General features: G+C 35.6%; 1 protein-coding gene across 4 annotated transcripts; it reads left to right on the forward strand.

The window, feature by feature from the left end:
* The first annotated feature begins 716 nt into the window (after nucleotides 1–716).
* On the forward strand, nucleotides 717–20,106 carry RNF170 (ring finger protein 170). 4 transcript variants are annotated; one of them, XM_026049931.1, is made up of 7 exons: nucleotides 717–776; nucleotides 6,593–6,674; nucleotides 11,360–11,435; nucleotides 12,752–12,860; nucleotides 13,218–13,291; nucleotides 14,894–14,998; nucleotides 16,634–17,080. In XM_026049931.1, the coding sequence occupies exons 4-7, from the start codon at nucleotides 12,791–12,793 to the stop codon at nucleotides 16,901–16,903; spliced, it is 519 nt and encodes a 172-aa protein (XP_025905716.1). In that variant the 5' UTR covers nucleotides 717–776; nucleotides 6,593–6,674; nucleotides 11,360–11,435; nucleotides 12,752–12,790; the 3' UTR covers nucleotides 16,904–17,080. The 4 variants fall into 4 exon arrangements, with proteins under 4 accessions (XP_025905716.1, XP_025905717.1, XP_025905718.1 ...); XM_026049932.1 differs by having other exon boundaries at nucleotides 719–776; nucleotides 6,593–6,736; nucleotides 12,749–12,860; XM_026049930.1 differs by having other exon boundaries at nucleotides 723–776; nucleotides 6,593–6,736; nucleotides 16,634–20,106.
* Nucleotides 20,107–20,456: the final 350 nt, after the last annotated feature.

A 20,456-nucleotide genomic window follows, 5' to 3' on the forward strand; every position in this document is an offset into this window, starting at 1 on the left:
CCATTGTCACATACATTCCTTATGTGTTTTGTTGATATAAACAATTGCAGTATATTTTGTTGTTTTGCATTCTACCTGCACAGTTAAATGGGGGAAAATGCATTGTGCGATAAGCAGTTGCTAGCAGTTGCTAGGCACTTTTCTTACAAAAAGTTTAAAGATTCTTCCTGTATTAGCTGAAATATTATCATATATCAGTAAATATTTTTTATCATTAAGTGAAATCTTTCTTTCCCTTCTTGTCTGCTTAGGAGAGCACTTTATCCAAACTGAAAGTACTGTCAGGCTCTTCCCAGTGTCCCTGTCTGCACAGGACTTTAATTCTCCCCTTTTATGTCTCCGAGAACTCCATTCATTTCTCTATTTTTTATTCATGTGAAATAGTGGAAGGCTTTTTTAGCAACCATTTTATATGGGTCATGTGTTGTCAAGTCAGATGTTGCAGGTAGTAACACCGTACAGATCATTGTATTCGTTTTTTTACTTCAAGTAATCAACATAGCTTCTGGCCCATAATGGGACACTTTTTTGGGTGTGGGTTCCCAGTAGAATGATGTTGGAACGTGGTAGTATTTGTCTTATGGGATAAGGGGGTATCTGAGGAAAAAGAGACTTGTATCCTTTAGAAATAGATACTGGATTTTGCTGTTTTTAACTTGCAAGGCATCATTCCTCACCAACAAGGATGGAATACCTACCTCTTTCTTCCTCTTTCTAGGAAAAAATGTTCCTGAGAGGCTACTGACCTCAGACCTTGCAGAAAACTGCTTCACCAGGCAAGTGCCTTGATTGGTTAATTCTTAAAATACATTGAAGAAAACTATTATTTCTCTACTAAAAGTACCCAGTTCCCCCATCTTGGCTTTTTAAGAAAGCTACCAACATTGTTAGCTGTTTATTTTTTCTCTTATTAATAGAGCATATATGTACCTAATGTACTCAGTGGTATCCTAAACTCAGAGTTTATGGTGAGAACAGAATAGGCACAACTGAGTCTAGCCTAATTTTGCTCTACCAGCTGAGCTTATTTGTGACTGCAGAGTAGCTGTTTACTCGTAAGTATTAACAACTGCTGCATAAACGGGTGAGATACTCCCCACTTCTGTTTTAATCTTCCTACAGAATGTATCTTGTCATGTTTGTATGTTTATATGTTCTTTATTTGATTTTTTTTTTTTTTTTTTTTTGTACTTGAGTGCTTAGGCTTGTCTCATGCTGGTTTTAACAAGTTACAGAGTTACTTAATGCTAGAGGTTATTATGTGTTCTTTATTTTAATGAGATTATATTCGCAAAAATGAAAAAGTAGTAAATCATGCTTCTCCAAAATCATGTTTTCTGAAGACACCATCTGTCAGTTCTCTTATTTCTGCCTTCTTATGTGTATGTACATTGTTATTTCAAAGTCCAGTTTAGTATGCCAACTTTAAAGTACCAATGTAAAATATGATATCTCAGGGTTTAGTTTGGGCTAGTGAAGTCTTCAGAGCTGTGCATGTATTGTTATCACATTTAAAGTTTGCTGTTGGTCCACTTTCTGAGTGCAGTATACCTTTGGTTGTGAGTGAAAGATGAAAAATAACTCCCGAGATCCAGCTCACAGGAACAAACCCGTTATCAAACCCCATTCTCAATCACTGAGAGTGGCCAGTACTATAAATTAGGAAGTAAATAGTGATTTTTCATGTAATGTCGATTATTTCCAAACTTTAAGAATTTTTCTTAGTTGCAGCGATCTCGCTCTGTTTTTCTCTAAAGTGAAACCAACCCCCCTGAATTCTTGCTTTTGGTATGTCAGCAGAAACAAATATGCGTGTGAGGGTGGATTTCAGAGTAAATAGGCTCCATTTTGGTATGCTTAAATTGCTAGCCAGAGGTTCACCTCTGCTATCTAAAACAGGTTAATCTTATTAGAAACCTATATATGCAAGTGAAAATCAACTTATTTTGGCTCCATTTACTATAGAAGAAAATTCTGAGGAGTTAAAGCTTTCCTGTGGTTTGTAGTCTTAAAAAATAAGAATCATAGTCTAATCTTTCAGAGTATTCAATACTTTTTCAGTGGTTTCATTTTATTGTCCTTTCTCAATAGTACTATAATATTCAGAATGGAATTAATTTATTTTGGATGACACAATTTATGCAAGTAAGGTGTATAAGGGAGGAGAATAATGTTTCTGCTAATAAAAGACACCAGGCAAATGGTATTACAGGTGTTGACTTGTACCTGGCCTTGTTGCTACACTCTTCCTTTTTCTAAATGTATTTTTAAAGTGAAGAGGTTCATCACCAGTGCTACACGAAGTGAAAAATGCCAGGAATAAAAATGCAGTGGAAAGGTAGTTGTTATCCCATTCAGTCCCAGTCCAATATGGAGAGGACACATTATTGTCAGTATGTCTTTAAGCTGTTGGGCAAATTGTACCCTGACCTCAAATTCAATAAAATGTTCAAGAATTGCTGTTAGTTACTCATTCATATTCCTCAGCGGTACTGCTTGTATGTTATTTCTCACTTTATTGCTTAGATACTAAGCCTCTTAGAAATGACTTTGTTTTTCACCCATGCTTACACATTGCTTCAGTAGTGGGTCCTGAAATTCCAACCTTTCTTGGAGTACATTAGCATTAGTTGCCTCCCCTGTGAACTTGCTAAAGGTCAAATCCTACAGAAAAGGAGCTATTCTAAATTTGGCAAGCTAGCAACAAATATTTAATACATTGTAGCTAACATCGGCTTTATTGTTGTTTCTGTGTAAGCCATGATGTGGGGAATTGTTGCAACTATATGAAGTATGTGGAGAGTCTTCATAACAGTATGCAAACCTGAAAAAAAATGAAGAGTTAATGTGTCTCTAATAGTGTGTGTCTCCATTCTATTTACAATGTGGTCTCTAGTTTTTTTTCTAGAATGAAAGGCTTTGTTGTAATCAAGATACTGCTTCTTATGGTTCTGCTTTTTTTTTTTTCGTATAAACTTGCATGCAACTGTGGTGATTTTTTTATGCTTACTTGGTGTGATGAAAGGGTATCTACCTCTAAGCCTTTTAAATTCTTGTTTTCACATATGAACAAATAAGTTTAGATTTCTGTCAGTAATCACTCTCAGAAAAATGATGGGCAAGTGAGATGGTTTTGTTTTCAGGTGTGTTTGAAATGGTTTTTACAATCGAGACTGGATGGTTTTACAAATCTAAACTGCATTCCTTTCTGCTTCCAAGCATTCTGGGACCAAGGCAGACTGTTTGGGGATATTTACATTCTGTAATCATCAGGAATCCTGATACAATTAGCACGATCCCACTCTAAGCACTGTGCCACAGAGTCCAATTCAGTTAGACCTAAAGGTCCTTTTTTTCCCACTGAGCAGTTCTATTTCAAGCAAGTGACTGCTTGAATATGAACTAAAATTGAAAACTGGATTGTGTTTTGTTGTTACTTTTATTGTGGGAAGAAGACCCAGTGTTTTCGTCATTAGAAAATAGTAAGAAACAAAATGCAATTGAAATGTACTTTTTAACATTCCAAAGCTGATTGTACAACTCTTGTAATTTTGTTGGGAGTACTGTTTTAATGGGAACTGCTTTTCATTCTTTACTTAGAAAGCAAGGTCAGCTTATGCTTTCATTTAAGAAACCTGCTTCCCAGTTAAATGTCTGGAAAGAGGAGAAAAGTCCTAAATATTAAAAGAAAAGCTTCTCACAATTCAATCTATTTTCAATTATTATTTTTTTCCACTTATAATCACACTATTAATTTGTCACTTTTCTCAAAAGTTGTGATGAGATTTTTTTTTTGATGAAATTAGGTAGAATATTAAAAATTCAAACCTTTGCAGAGAATAATGATAAGGAGAAACAAAATGGTAGCCTAAGTCTATAGAGAAGGAAGAAAAACTTGAATTGTGTAGTGACTGAAAAATGTAGTATAGATAGTTAATTTTTAAAAAGTGTTTTTATGCAGTGAAGGTTGAGGAAATACTTTTCCATAGCCAACTAAGTGTAATGGAGTGAGATAAAGGTTAAAGAAAATAATTTAATACAAATTTAATCAATTTTATCTTGAATGACATCAAATCAGTTGCTATTAGTTACTATTTTAGGAGAGATTAAGTGTCTCCATTAGAGTCTGATTCTTAAAGCCTTTCCTGACAAGTGCGAAGTGGGAAGTCCTTGTGGGTTCTAGTTGAACTGAAAGTCTTCCTTACATCACTTAAGACTAAATCTCCTGCAGCCTGTGGTTAATAGTACCGGCTTAAAGAGCGCAGTTGATAAATCTGTACCCTGAAAGACAGGGTTTATTAACACTCCTGAGCAGTTTATTTTAGGACTGTTGCTGTATGCTGTTGCTGTTGAATGCTGTATGCATTCTGATAACTAAACATATATTCCAAAGCTGTTCTGGTTGCATCTGAAGAAATAAGGAAATTTGCAGCTTAAATATTTTTTGGAAAATGTTCTAAACAATCTTGAGATAAAAAAGAAATCCTCTTTTAGTGAGAAGAAATCAAATTAGTGTATTTCTGTGAGGTGCTTTCTGGAGCCATTGCTTCTTCACATTGTGACAGAGATAAGAATAGGTAAAGAATAAGTGAAGATAAGAAAGGTTCCTGCCTTTACAGAGATTTAATGACTTCGCTGAGAAAGCCTGTATTGATTTTATTTTGATCAGAAAAGCATTTGTTTTTAGTTCCCAGTCTACACAGCTTATGTCAGCCTTACTGTGGAAGGAGCTGACTCGGAGCTGTGGAAGGAGCTGTCTTAAGGTAGTGGAGGGAATATATTGAGCACTCACTTGCTGTGCAGAGCCAAATAATTTAAAGCAGACAGCTTGAGCCTTAAGCACAACTAGTCTTCCTAGTATTGCCATATTAGTAAAGATACAGTGTTTGGCGGAGTGACCTTATGTGTAACTAGAAACATTGTGCAGTAGCTTCTTTTGACAGAACTTCTGTGGTAAATAGACACAAGGAAGAAAAAAATGGAGTTTTGCAGGGAGGGAGTGAGAATCTGTGTATTTTTGGTTTCCTTTTCTGCTGCTACTGACCTTAGCACCACTTTTCAGTATTCCAGGAAGAGTGTATGAGTAGAAATGAAGGCAAATGTATGGTCTGTTCTATGTATCAGAGCTGATGCAGCTCTCAGGTGTGATATCAGCTGTCACTTTCTTGGCATTTACCTGTAGTTCATACAGAATGGGATCACAGTGTGATATAACAAATTTACTCCAGAAAATTGGTGCCCCAGAATGACATTTTCTGTATGAAACAAAGTCTGGTGCCTTTTGTTCATTAGTATATATTAAATCAATTTTTATTTTGACCTAGTTTAATTGTGATTCTTGATGAGTCACTGGTCTCCCATGTTTGGGGAAAAGTACTCTTTCCAAATATTAATCATCAATAGACTATGACAATAGACAATAGACTATGGCACTGTTGCTTGTGGAAAGCTGTATTTAGTGAAAATTATGACTATAGTCACAAAAATATTAATCTCAGCTGAGGTTGAAACACATGTTGGTGTACCCTCATTTATTATGTCACTTCATGTAGGCTTCATTATTTCATTCTGATTTTCACAGTGGAAGCCCTAAAATATAAGAACAGTGAGAGGAATATTCCATTCATTCCCAGTAAGTTTTGTCTGTTCTTGTGGTGCTTAATGATAGCACCTAACCTTTTACAATACTATCAGAATATGTAAGCTTCTTTTTGATTACTAATGTACAGAGTGGCTTCCACAAAGCCTAGAAAAAGCCCCTCAACTGGTACAAGAAAAGTAAGTGCATCTGTATTGTGAAAAACATGTCATTTTTTAAAGTAAGAACAGCAGATGGACATGCTAGTTAGGATCGTGCTCGGGTAGTTCATTACCAGTTTGCATTACAATTCTCATGGCTTGTATTCTGTCTGTTTAACACTTATTGAAGGTCAGGTGTTGTCTTCTATGTTGATTTTTACTAGATAGCAAGGTTTAAATTCAAACATGAAGTGTGAGCTGTGAAGTGGAGAGGAACACTGATGAAAGGCCCAGAGAGGAGCAGGAAATAGATGATACCCGTCTTACCTCACTGTAAAGGCTCATGCTGATATTTTATGTCAGTGTTGTAGGACAAATACCTCAATTGTGTATGGACACAGGTTCAATATGACAGTTTTTATTATCTTCTTCCAAAAGTCAGTTTATTTCTCCTTCTTTCATAACATTCACAGCTGTCGTTCATTTTGTTTCCTGATTGCAACAGGAACAATTTAGAAATGTGTTGCATATCATTTTGCTTAGCTTTGCAAAGCTGAAAATATTCCATTTCTTTCAAACTTTTCTTATGTTTCCAGCTGATGGAAGTAAAATGTATGGAAAAGGCAGACAATATAAAACGCATGGCATGATTCCTGTAAATACCATTCTTTAAAACACAAATATACTTTATCATTTTTGAACCCCAAGCAAAGACTGATCTGAACCTCAATAATTTATTGTGTATATGAATATATGTGTATATAAAGTTTTTTGTATCCATAAAGTCTGTGTGCATATATATACAATTATATAAGTATACATATGTGTGTATATATTTCTTTTTACATTTTAGAGCTGGGATGGCCAGTCATCAAGCAGAAGTTCAGAATTTGAAGCTAGATAATGATTCATTTATAGAAGGAATAAGTGACCAGGTACTGGTGGCAGTTGTGCTCAGTTTCACTTTCATTGCTGCTCTGGTATATACCCTTTTAAGGTGAGAATATGTTGATATGAATTGATCAACATACCTCAGTTTCTAACATACTAACTTTTCCGATAAATACTTGCGTTAGTGTACAACAGCTGTGGTTTTATGACTTTAAGTAAATCATTGTTCAATCACTTTTAACTAGTGCTCTGGAAGATTTAATTTAATTTACAATAAGAATGAAATGATGCATTTTCCAAAAGTGATGCCAACCTCCTTCATGTATTATTTACATGAGCCAATTGAACGATCTCTATCATTCCTCAAGACTGAAAATGATTTAATTTGCAATATGCATGGCTGATGTCATATTTCCTTATTAAGTACATATTTCTGAGTAATGACTGAGTAACTAAGGTTTGATGCAGTCTGCCACTGCATATCCTATCTGCAATCTCCTTATAAAAAGGAAAGGAAAGGAAAAAAAGAAGAAAAAACTAAAAAATGAAAAGATTGACTGATTTGTTTCTAAATGAGGATGCTTGGAAAATAGTGGACTGTGATACCATTTCCACAGAGAAAAATATTAAATGCAGAGTTGAAAAAACTTATCGGTATTTTCAGAGTTTTTTTTTCTTGAGACCTAATGAGTGTGTTAGTCAATGCATTTTTGAGAAAGTAAATCTATAATTATCTGTACCTTTCTGAGAAATTAGGCCTGGTTTTCTGAAAGTTTGTACACTTCTAGGCATAGATGAGTTTTAAAAACCAAGAAAATTTGATTTTAGTGAACTGTTGTCTTTGTTGGTAGATTATCTTCCATAAATTCCATATGAGATGATTATAGGGGAATATGTGGAGACTAAGCTATGAAAGAAAGCAGAAGCAGGAAAGCTTAGACTGGAAGCAAGACTGGAAGGTAGTGCTGCTGCTCTGAGGCAGGAGATGAAATGGAGAAGAGAGCAATTTCTGTTATAGCAAAGAAATCTCGGAGAAGTGAATACACTTCAGCTTGCTTTTCTTGCCAAGACTATTTCAGTCGTTCAGATGCCTCCAAGAGTGTCTCCCTTTCCTCAGTCACCTTTGCTTCCTCATGCTTCCTCTAGTCCTTATATTCGCATTTGTAACCTGAATTTTTAAGTGTGTATTTAAATAGCAAATGCTTTGTTTTAAAATTAACGCGTGGTTACATGTAATTATGAAATATTCTGAATTTTACAAAGGGAGACAAATTAGAATTATGAAAATGAGTGAATGGAACAAGCAGTGGTTAGTAATAATGGTATTGGACTTGATATTAATTATATGAAGCAACAAGGATGGAGCGTTACTTGGGGAAGGAAAATAGCTTCTTCCTATTTGTGTAGTGGAATGAACTAAATAAAGAGATTGTTGATCCTGTTATGCACCTGAATAGTTTACGGATGAGCAAACCTGGAACGTAGAGTTCTCTACCTGAGACTGTCTTGAAGCTAGTTGTCCTGTGCCTAGCATGAATCACTTCTCAGAGACCTAGCAGCATCTTATCGAAGCTCTGTTGTCATCTCCAGTATCTCCTAAAATTGTCCCTATTCAGTAGCATTTTTTCCATGCCTCCCAATATATTTATCATCTGTTAAAATCTGTAAAGTAGTTATTCCTTATTTATTTGACACTGAAGGGGAGACAGGGAAGAAAAGCAAGGAATTTTCATTACTGTTTATTTTTGGTAGTACAGTTCTCTGTGTGCTCCTATCCTGTGTACATTATCGTAGCCTCTTTGCCCTCCGTGTTTCTACTTGTAACATCTGAAATAACTTAAATTGAGTAACAACAGTCTCTGGGTACAAATACCAGAAAGTAGACATAATAGAATGCATAAGATTATAGCATTTGAATGAAAAGGACTTAGAGAAGGACAAGTACCTTTTGGGGCAGAAGTGGAGTCTGAAAAGAACTGTTAAGGTATATGGTTTCTGTGCTTGTTTCTAGCAGAGAGAACTCACTGAAGCCTCACATCAGGGCATGAGCTAATGGTCTCTCTCTGCTTTTCATGAAGGAACTATTAAAAATGACCAACATCTCCACTAAGACGCAGCTATTTCATTTAGTCACTGTCAGACTTTTGTTAAGCTTGCATGTCTTTGAGTAGTAATTTCTAAAAAAGATGCAGACAGATTTCTGCTATCATCTCTTAAACTTGTCAATAAAGGATCACATTACAAATTGAAATCTTAATTTATCCAGCAAGCTAAAGAGTGTAATACTTACCCTTTTCTGTGATATGTCAGAGATGCCCTGCTTGCCCCAGAAGACTTACCTAACCCATTCTTATAAGTCTGTGGCATTAGATGTTTTTCTCTCATTAATCTATGCCATCATATGGATTTACTGTAAAATCAACTCAGCATTTTCAGGAGAGCTGAGATTTTAAGTCTGGGGAATAACAATAACAATGGTGTTGCAGTGATCCTGTAAGCGCTGTTCCTCCACTGCACATTGAGTACAGGCAGCCTAATTATTTTTGGTAATGACAGTTCCTGTTGTACAGCACTAATACTCAATAATTAGGAAATGAAGAGAGTATACATCTAGCTTTTTCCTTCTGATTTGCGTGTGGTAGTGCCTGTAAGTACATAGGTACATGCTATGTCTCATTTATTTCGAAATATTTCCTTATACTAATTTCACAAGGGAATGGAATATATTTTAAACTTTACCTGTCCCCTTCCAGACATGGTGCAGTGCTTTGTTACATAAACAGCTTAGGCATAAATAACAGATGCTGAACTTCTGTAGCTCTGCAAATAATCTTGTCTGTTTAGCACAGTGCATGATACCAAACTAACACCATGTATATGAAGTATTTGTAGAAGGAAGTTATTCTAATATGGTCTGGGTAGTTTTTTCTGTGTCTCTTTCACTTTTAATAACTGAAGATTCATTTTTGCTTAACATAGTTTTTTTATTGGATAACGGTGAAGTAGAAATTCAAAATTAGTTGTTTAGGAACGGATGAGAATAAAATGGCTTATAATTCATACCTTTGAATTGTGTGTGATTTGAATCCAATTTCAGTATACATCAGATTTTTGACAAAATGAAGGTGTAAAATATGCCAACTTCTAGAATATAAACAAGGAAAAATGATATAATTGTATCATATATGTATCATGTATGTCAAACCATTCACAAAATCTGACTCAATTTTAAGATAAGCTTCCCATCATATAATTTTCATATATGTGACCCATATTATTGTTAAATAAACTTATGTTTTATGGATAATCGTGCAGCTCTTAGCATGAAAATATGCTTTTGTCCATTCTTCATTTAAGAAAGAATAAAGAGGATACAGTATTAAAGATGGCAGTAATGCAGTTTTATGATTGACTATACCACATGATGCAAAAATTATAGAAACTTCTGTGGGGAAATCGTGAGTAACACTGCAGCCAGAAGAATCCTAAAAATTAATCTGTCCAGCCCACAGCTCTGACAGGATCAGGCTCCTAGACAATCCCTGGAAGGAGCTTAACCTGTTTTGGAATTTAACTTTCAACCAAAGATAGCCCGCAGTACCCTGAGGTAATCTCCGTGGAGTTTTCTACACTTAGCAATTAAAAATTTCTTTTCATTGCCCTTAAGTAACTTATCGTAAACAATTATCCAGAATTACTGAATTAAGTAGAAACCTTAATCCAGTCTCCTTTTTTTATCCATAAGCCATCTTCTCTTCAGACCTCAGTTCTTCAGTTTTTCTCTTTAATGTTTTAAAAATATGGCCAGTGGTCTTAGTGTTCTCTTCTGAACTTTCACCAGCTTCTGAACATGTTTTTATCCATTTAGACCGAAGTGGAAAGCAGAATACAGCTGAGACTTCAACAGTGTTGAGCAAAACATATCACCAGGAAAAGCCGTGCATATAAATACAGAATACAGATATGCTTTTTTGGAACAACATGATGTTGTTGATTCATATTTTGTTTAACACAATATTTTTTAAACTTGTCAGCATCATTTCTAATTCCAATTCTGTTGCCCATTATGCTTCTGAATTTTGGAATTTAATATATCCAGATTCTTTTCTTCCATGAATCACTTTTCTCTCATTCCTTTTTGTCGTGATATCTCTAACCTGTATTTTTCTTGCAGCTAGTCTGCACTGATTTCTTTTTATATCTTGTCTGCTGGTAGTTACATAAAGGCAACATTATAAGACTAAGAATTTTCCTTTTCTCCTTCCAATGCAAATGTTATGTCTTTATTTTTCATGTGGCAAATTACACTGAGATAATTAAGATATTTCAACATTGTAGTACTAACTTACATAGTGAATAATAATAATTAAAAAAAATACATGAGCAAACAATGCAAAAATTAAAAATATTTCTGAGTGACTGAGAGATTTCAATGACTTAATTTTATTTCAGACAAAACTGTGGTTTTAACGTGACTTTAAAGTTATAGAGGCTTTTTTAGGAAAAAAAAAAGTTCTGCTGTTGTACAGCTTAAAAAGTCTTTGGTAACTTTAGAATGTACGATGAATGTGTTGTTTCCCTTATTATGTGTACTTCCTTTAAAATTCTTTATAGCAGGAAAGCACAATTTTTCCCCCTTTGTTTCAAGTTTCATTTTGTTTAGTCAGTTATTTTTCAGCGCTGAGTCTCAGAGTTCAGTTTTTCTCATTTCTTATATTTTCTTTCACAGAAATGAGCATCAGAACATACACCCAGAAAATCAAGAGCTAGTGCGAGCTCTTCGTCAACAGCTTCAAACGGAGCAGGTGCTGTGTTAAATGCTGGACAGGTTGGGCTTCTCTTTGGAGGTTCTGGAAGGAACTAGCCTTGAAAGTGATGAGCCTAAGGAAGCATGCTAACTGTACAGAGTCAACCTTAAAATTTATGAAGGAGTGAGATGACCCATGCTTTTTTATGTATAAATCAAGTCATTAAAAATAAGGATTTCTCTGGTTCTTTTTTCAAACCAGTTTTCACCACACGGTGGAGTACACTACGCTACATTATGTGCTTCCTGCGCTGTTTCTGGTTGTTTAGTGGTGAAGAAAAGCAAATCTGGAGTACAGCTTGCTGCCACCAGGCAGGGGTCAGATATTTAAACTGATAAATAATGTGTAGTAGAAAAATGGCACAGCAGACAGGGACAGGCAAGATGTATTTCACCCAGTTCTTGCTTGCAGAGGAGAGATTGGGAGAGAGTAGGCCGGTTTGCTAGAAATTGCTGAGCCCTAGCCCAGGCCTGAGAGAAGCCATACATTTTTGGAAATCTATCGTGGAGACTCTTCTATCACAAAACTTCTTGAAATAATAGCAGATTGCCGACTATAATCTCCCCTAGTGTAGGGGAAAAGCATGGCAGAATCAGGGAAGAACGTTCCATGGTGGCAAAATAAATCAGGGCTTCAAAAAAAACCCACAGTTGTTTTGTACATGGGAAGCTAGACCAAGCATAGCTTAGCAGTTAGAACAGACACCTGCCCAGATAGCAGCGCTCTGTGTGTCTATATGGATTTATTGTTTCTTTTCTACTGACAAGATGATGGAAGGAGTTGGCAGTAATCTGAGATAGCTGTCACTGTTAAAATTAAAAGCAAATCGTACAACACCTCAGATTGCTAGTAGGAGACACACAAACCTACATCTGTGTTTGGGGTGGAGAATGTAAATACAGCTATTGGTAAATGATGTAGATGCATTACTTGGTTCTGAACAGATTTACTTAGGATTATGAAGTACTGAGTTGTTATAAATTCTGCAGTGTATCTGACCTAATGGATCTCAGTTAATGTGTAGATGCAAGCAAGTTCTTCCTTTGTGTTCCCTAATTGGAATGAAGAACATACTGTGTAAAACAGAGAAATTAATATGTTTATCATAGAAAGAACTTGCCTAGTGAATCAATATTTGCATTTAAGGATATTTAATTTTTGATTTCAAATATATTTCATTGAATATAATTTGGTATTTGAGTGTGAGACTTCTAGTTAATGAACACGTAGGCCTATTTATTTTTTCAGTTCAGATAGACTTGTCCTGTAAAGGATAGTCTCAAACATTTCCCGTCTCTCTTCTGCCACAGCAGGATGCATCTGCTGGTGATAGACATCGTTTCTATACTGATATGTCCTGCCCAGTCTGTTTGCAACAGGCTACATTTCCTATTGAAACAAACTGTGGACATCTCTTCTGTGGTAAGTAGTATATATAGACACATACAGGAAGAACACCAGCACAAGTACTGTTACCATAATGTAAGGCTTTGTTCAATTTTAGCTGCTTATAGTCAGCTCTGGTCCACATTAGAAATCATTTTCAATATAACTTGCTGAGAAAATATATTTGTTGTAATGTGTGACAGTGTGCTGTTTTATTGTGGATCTTGTTGAGACAGAAATCACAAAAAAAGTATTGTTAAATTAATCTAAAATAAATTGACTTTACTATCAAATTTAACAATACTTTTTTTGTGTGATTTCTGTGATTTTCTTAGCTAAAATTTTAAACTGATAAAATGATTATATATTTAAATATTTAAAATGTTTCAACAGGTTCCTGCATTATTGCATACTGGAGGTATGGCTCATGGCTTGGTGCCATCCGTTGCCCAATCTGCAGGCAAACGGTAATATTTGAAGTAATCATGGGTTTGATGTATGGATATGTAGTGTGGCTAAACAGAAAAGCAGGATGTACTGCAGTAGTTAAAGTAACAGAAGAAATCTGAGAAGCTGAACAATTATGGATATGTGAAGTGTATACTGTGCATGTTACATGCCAACTGACTCAGCTAAAGTCAGCAAGACTGTTCCTACAACTCATAAATAGCATTGATAATTTAAGTATTTTTCTGAAATAGTATATATGGAAAGAGAAACTTAACTTACTAAGGTCTTTCATGCTGTCTTTCTGAAATACATATAACTTGCTGCTTTATTAGAACATGTATATGAAAGACCTAATTCTTAGAAGATTGCAGTAGACAAAATGCTGTCAATTTCTAAGAAATCCTTTCCTTCTTTCCCTACCAAAAAAAGTGTTCATAGTTATTTCTTATTTTTGTCTTATTTATAGTTCATATGTATTGCTAATTGGAAGCTTTGTAGAGCTTCCAAGTACTTGCTTCCTTCCTACACAGCATACTTACACTGTCACTTTGAAATATATCCCTTCAATTCATTAACACTTAGGCTCTTGAAGTCGCACAGTCTGTTTCATAATAAGAGTTCACATCTGTATTGTAACAGTACAAAAATTAGAGCCTTATATAATTCGTCAGAAGTTATTTACATATTTAATACCACTGCCTGTGCACTGCACCCAAGTTTGACTATGAATCAGCAGTTCAAGTGGATATAAGACAGATGAAAGAAAGAAAAACAGGTATGGCTAGAACAAGAATGAGTGGTTACAGTGTAGCCAGGAGGAGAGAGGCACAAAAATAGAGGCAGGGAGAATGGAGAAGCAGAAAATAACATTGTTTTCACATCTTTCTATAGATTTTCATTATTATTTTGATTAATAAATAATTTGGGTGGGGCACATTTTTTAAAAAAATTATTTTTCTGTTTCTTATGATAATCTGGATTTTCTGGCTGAACATCACTTCCAAATACAAGCCTTGTGTTTTCAGAAACTCCCATGCAGACAGATAAAGAGAAAAATTTGCTGCTCTCACAAAAGAGCTAAAGGCTATTATCTCTTTCTGGCAACTTGTGTTATTCTCCTCCGTCTTGGTATGAATGCCCACATAAGGCAAGTTTTGCTGCTTGTTTGCCGGTGTGCAGCATCCTCCTAAAGAGGGAGGAAGAATGGCCTTATTAAGAGGCTTATTTGATTCTGAGTTTAAGAAATAAAACCAGACTGACTTGCTAAATCACCTTTATTATCGTAAGTCTAATGCACTTCTGCAATAGAAATTATTTGTGTCTTGAAAATTGTCCTGTAAGTCTCCCTGACAAATAAAGTTCTTACACTGGTTTGCAGCAATCTTCTTAAAAATTCATTAATATTCTTTAAAGAATTTTAACCATCATCCTTGTTGATCCTTAGAAATAGTACCCAAGTATTTTATGTTAATGTTTTTCATTTCATATTACTATTCATGTTCAACAGAGAGTTTGCTCTGTGTAGCTAACTGAAAATTACTGCTGTTTCATTTATAATTCACAGTATCTGCATATTTAAAACTGGTCGCACATTAACTAAATCTTCTTGCTGTGCCTAGGTAACATTGTTTTTACCACTATTTAGTGAAGATCAGCAGGATGCAGCCCAAGTGCTTCAGGATGTTAATGATTACAATCGGAGATTCTCAGGACAGCCCAGATCCGTAAGTTGTGGTAGAATTTGGGTGGAGGTCAGTGATTTCAGGGAAGATTATTAGTATTTTTTGTGACCTTTTTCTTTCCTGAAATTTTCATTTTTTATTCGTAATGTGTAGAAGCTGTGCATGCTTTCCCGTGGAAATTCATGCTCATATAGTTAAGGCAGACTTAAAATACAAGAATACAATTATTTTTAATTTTTCAATATAGAACCTTTTATTTCTATTGTATCTGAAAGGTGCTAATATGCCTTGAGTAACCTATCTGTTAAGCACTTTTTAAATCATGAACTCATTAAATGGAAAGGATCTATAATTAGCCAATAAAAATACTGAATATGAGCTATAGGAAAGAACCTTTTCTGGACTTACTTCTTTATGCTAATGAAAAGAATAGACTTGAGTTGTATTCTGTGCCTTTCCTCTTGTATTTCAAGCTGTGCTCTTGATTTTTTTGTTTGTTTGTTGTGTTTTTCTGATAGGTTATAATACACTATTTTGCTCTGTGAGAAAATTGAAAGTTTTCTGAACTAGAGTCTGAAAACTATTTTTATTATTATTATTTTGATATATAGTGAAAGGATATAGTAGAAGTTCTATGAACTTGAGAAAATCAGCATTGTGAGCTTGTCTTTTACGTGTGTGTCCTGACTCACAAAGTGAAATGTGTACAGGTGGATAACATTAACTTTACTCAGAGTCTGCTCGTCTGTATCTATGGATTTGACCATAGTAATACACATTACCACGAAAAATCTGCGGCACAAAGAGATAGAAAAGAAGTGAGAAATTGAATTTCATTGTTTCGTTTTCTGAGCACAAAACTTGAATGCTTTGGATCCAAAATAGTGTCTGAGAGCCCTGAAGTGGACGAGTTAACCTGCTCTTGATCTGAGCATGCAGCCTATTGCCTTAACCACTGCTAACCTTCCTTTCTAGGGAAGTATTTCAGCCTTGACCATAGTTCCCTTTAATTTTATAACTGTGTAAATTAGGAAAAAAAAGTTCCTACTCAGGGAAATTTACCTTCAGGTGAAAAAGTTCACCCTACCTCAAAAATCTTGCTATTTCCCTCACTGAGCAGTCCATCAGTGAGATGGCAGAATCATTTTCAAGTGATGGAAAGGAACCAGGAAAGGATGCATTTAAGGGTTCATCAATTTTATTTAAAGCTTGACCTTTCCTTTGGAAATCTGTATGAATCACTCTCTGTGTGATAGAGAGGAAGGGTCGTTTCTGAAGAACTGCAGTCTGCTACTACTTTGACTCATTTTTTTTTCGAGGAAACTCTAGGTGTCTTTCATTGTGATCAGTATTCCTCCCAATTACTGTGTTTGCTGTTTCTTAATTTCTCAGTGATTATTTTCTTCTAATAGTCACCGTTTTTATTTTGTAATAGATACTAATGTTTTCTTTGTGGTGATTAAAATGTATATTTTTACTATACAAAATAGTACAGCTTGTGACTGTTGCTTGAAAATGCACATATTTTTAAATCTTTAAATATTTACACAGAAAAACTAAATCCAGAGAGTTCTATCTTACTCTTGTAAACAAAAAAAAAAAAAGTGTGTGTGTGGGGGCACTTAGCATAGGTTTTTTGCTAAAGCAAATATTAACTTTTTCTTTCTTTCTCCATAGATTATGGAAAGAATTATGGATCTACCCACTTTATTGCGGCATGCTTTCAGGGAGATGTTTTCTGTTGGGGGCCTCTTCTGGATGTTTCGTATCAGGATATTCCTCTGCTTGCTTGGAGCCTTGCTCTATCTGGCTTCGCCTCTGGATTTTCTTCCTGAAGCCCTTTTTGGGATTCTGGGTTTTTTGGATGATTTCTTTGTAATTTTCCTCCTGCTGATATACATCTCTATTATGTACCGAGAAGTGGTGACACAGCGGCTGAATAGATGAAATGAATGAAAACAACCCAAATGCAGAGGCTGTAAAGGTTATAAAAGGTTATAAAAAGAGAACCATGACCTAAGTATGACGTGACAGGGTGCCCGCCTACAGTTTCAGTATTTACAATTCCATAGCTTCTAGTTGATCATCTTACGCAAATATGAAGGGTTAATATGTGGTGATGCTTAACTGGAATCCTCAGTTTGTATATTACATACGCTTTAGTCATGATGAAGTCAGTTTTGTAACATAATAAACTACCTTCATCTGCTTACACCTGATAAGCAATTGTATGTAATCAAAGAAGAAAAAGCCTCCTCTGGTGAGTCTAGTTTGTGGAAAAGAAGCCCTAGTAAACGGCTTCTGGCAGAAAATCAGTCTGGGTAATCTAGACCTGTTTAAAGAAATTCAGGAACTTTTCACTGTGCAGTTATAAAATCACCTAATCACCTATGGTGGGCTCTCTGTGGAAGAAAAAAACAAAGAAAAAAACGCATCACAGGTCCCACCTGCAGTTTGCTGATATCCACAGTTTATGCTTCAGAAAATCTAGAAGAACACCTCATTGTTCCTTGAACTGCAGAACATACAGCTGCATGAAATTCATACAATTTTATATTTTGGCATATACATATGCCGTTTGATCTAGAGGGAGAAACAACCAATATTCTGCACACCAGACTGGTTAGTACTCTGTTTTTAAAATAGGAGCAGAGCTTTTCTCTTGAGGCTTGTTTATTTGGGAAGGATAGTGGGTTATGTCATTTTGATTTTTATGCTGCTTTAGGTTATTGCAGTATATCTAAATTTAAGTGTGCGCCTCTATATTTGCATTGAAGTACTGATGAAAAGAACCCTCAGATTTCAGTTAGTGATTAAAGAAAAAGTAGACAGAACTGGATATTGACAATTCAGAATTTTACCCTGAATATGAATTCTGCAATACTGAGATTAAATGATTTGAGTATTGTTGTTCTTTTTCGTTTGGGATTGGTGGTATTTAATTTGCTTGGTTGGTTTGGGATGGGTGGAGGGGATTATCTTGGAAAGTCTTGTGATAAGGGACCACAAAAAATCATGGAAATGTTTTCAAAACTGCCAGGGTGTTAGTTATCCTTAATGTTGACTTTCTTTTTTGTTTTTCTTCTATTGAAGTTGAATATAAACTATCATCACTGCAGAAGTAATTTGAAAATAATTTCTTTAATACCAATTCTGTGCCACTAGAAAACTTGAGAGTATTCTCAATCTGTGTATTTTTAGTTAGGGAAAAGAGATAGTGTTTGCCATTTTACTTTAATTTCCCGAGTACTTGAAAGACAGTAACTAGAAAGGGGATTCTTTGTATGTTTACATAATATGTGGAGCGACTTTCATTGATAAAGGGATGTTTTCGCAAATACAATTGGACACACACAGAAGTCTTTCCCTATGCTCATGGTACTGAGGCGTGTGCAGGAAGGTAATGGGACCGGTGCCTCTTCTATGGTTGGTGCTGGAGATTGTCTTCTGCAGTCAGTGTTTTGAACGTGACGTTCATCTAAAAGTGAATTCAGTGATTCTGCATCTGAAAAACTTAGTATTGAGAATCCTAAGCCATGTCACAGCTGAACTGGAAAGCCTAATTTTTCCCTGCTGTTGTAGTTAGTTTTTAGAGTTGGACAAGAAGAGAAAAAGGAAGTGAGACAAGGATGGGGGAGAATAGAGAGGGAAAGACTTTTTTTAAGTGAATTCTGTTACTTTTGGCAAACAGCTGTTCTTGAATGTCTGTCTTGAGATTTTCCTTTTGCTTTCGCATCACTAATAATTATTTGGTGACTACCTCAGTTGAAGATCACTATGATAGTATTGAGTAACTGTGGGATATTCATAAACTATTAAATATATGTACAAAGGAAGATAGTAATATAAGATGTTGGTCAGACAGAACTGTGCAGTTTTGCCCCAAGTGATGATTTCTATCAAGAGATTCCCCATTATTTTTAATGGAGTAAATTTAGCACTCTCTTTTTTCCTTAAATGAAGCTTGTGGGTCTCCTTAGAGAACAGCATGAGCTATTATTGGAGTCTGTCTATAAAATCTCTTGATCTAGTACCTCTCATATGTTTACCCTGTAATTGGATTTTTACTTTTTTTTCCCATGCCCTTCTAAAACCTGAGTGGATGTAGATGTATCTGAAGCTGACTGACAAGCTGCTTGCTGATTTCCTCACTCAGCTTCTTTAATTTCACGTGCTATGTCAAGAAGTTCACAGAGAAATATTTGTCTAAGGAATTTCTGAACAACAGACCCTCTTTTGTATCTGAACTCAAGTTCAAGCTACATGTATCTGAACTCAAGTTCAAGCTACATATAAAGAGATCCTGTATTCTGTTTCCTTCTTCATGTCTTCCTTTCTGCCAGCCAGAAAGGTTTAACTTGATACCTCTGCTTAATTTAGGGTATTGAAGAGCATTGTAAGCTTTAATTCAACACACCAAGTGCTTGACAGAATTAGGACCATCTCTGCTTTTCACCAGTACGTGTCTGTTTGCACATGGAGACCTTTATGGAGTGAATAGCTGTAATGCAAGATGGTCTTTGATCACAGGGATGCATCTGCCCGCCAGTGCTTGGCCTGTGCACATTTAGCGACTCTGAACTGGCTGTAAATTAGCTCTCTTGGATAATGCTGGCAGTATGGCTGGAGCTTAGTCCTAGCTGCAGGGCCATGCAGGTATTTTGTCTTCCTGTCAAGTTATTTTGATAGCAAGTGTTCAAGGTAAGTATAATAAGCAGAGCTGAGTGCAAGTCTCAGAATTTGGAAGAAATACCTGCTGTTGTGCATGCAACACTGCAGACATGGCTGGTTGCAGGGCAGGACCCATGGAATGGGGCGGCCGTGTCCTGCAGGCAGAAAAAAATATATCAGTAAAGTGCAAGACTGTAGCAGCAGAGATGTGGGGAAAAATACTGTTCTTAAAAGGTTCTCATGGCTTTGCCAAAAAGTGTGTCAAATATTTGATCCAACAGTATTAACAAAGGGGAAAAATTGAAGTTTTACTTCATAGCTCTTATAGAAAAGATTGTAGCATTTTAGGACCTCATGATAACCCTTATCACAAGTACCATATAGAACAATCTTTAGTGTTGTTTTGTGATCCACACTATCGATATCTGAGAGGATGAGGCAGAGTGGTGTAATTTGGGGATACAATTTTCCATGGGTTTTATAGAACTGTTCATAGCTATGATGTGCTTGTTACATGAGATTTTTAAGACAAAAGAATTCAAATCTGCCTGTTGTTATTTGTAATTATAATAAATTGCTATTAAGGCAATGGACTCTCTTGACTGATTTTATCATCTTTCTGGGTGGGAATGTATTTTACTCGACCCTCCCCTTTGCCCTTTCCCTTAGGCAGGTGGTAGCTCTTCAAAAAAGAAGCCTCTACTGCTTCTCATCTAGCATTCTAGACAGGATGGTCAGAGATAGCTCAGTGCTTCAACGGATTATTGTTGCTGTAGGGTAACAACATTTTAGGGTCTTGGAAATGTCCAAGAGGATATTGAGTGTCTTT

Source organism: Nothoprocta perdicaria, unplaced genomic scaffold, assembly GCF_003342845.1.
Source record: "Nothoprocta perdicaria isolate Ctin4 unplaced genomic scaffold, notPer1 scaffold_63, whole genome shotgun sequence".
Lineage (NCBI taxonomy): Eukaryota > Metazoa > Chordata > Aves > Tinamiformes > Tinamidae > Nothoprocta > Nothoprocta perdicaria.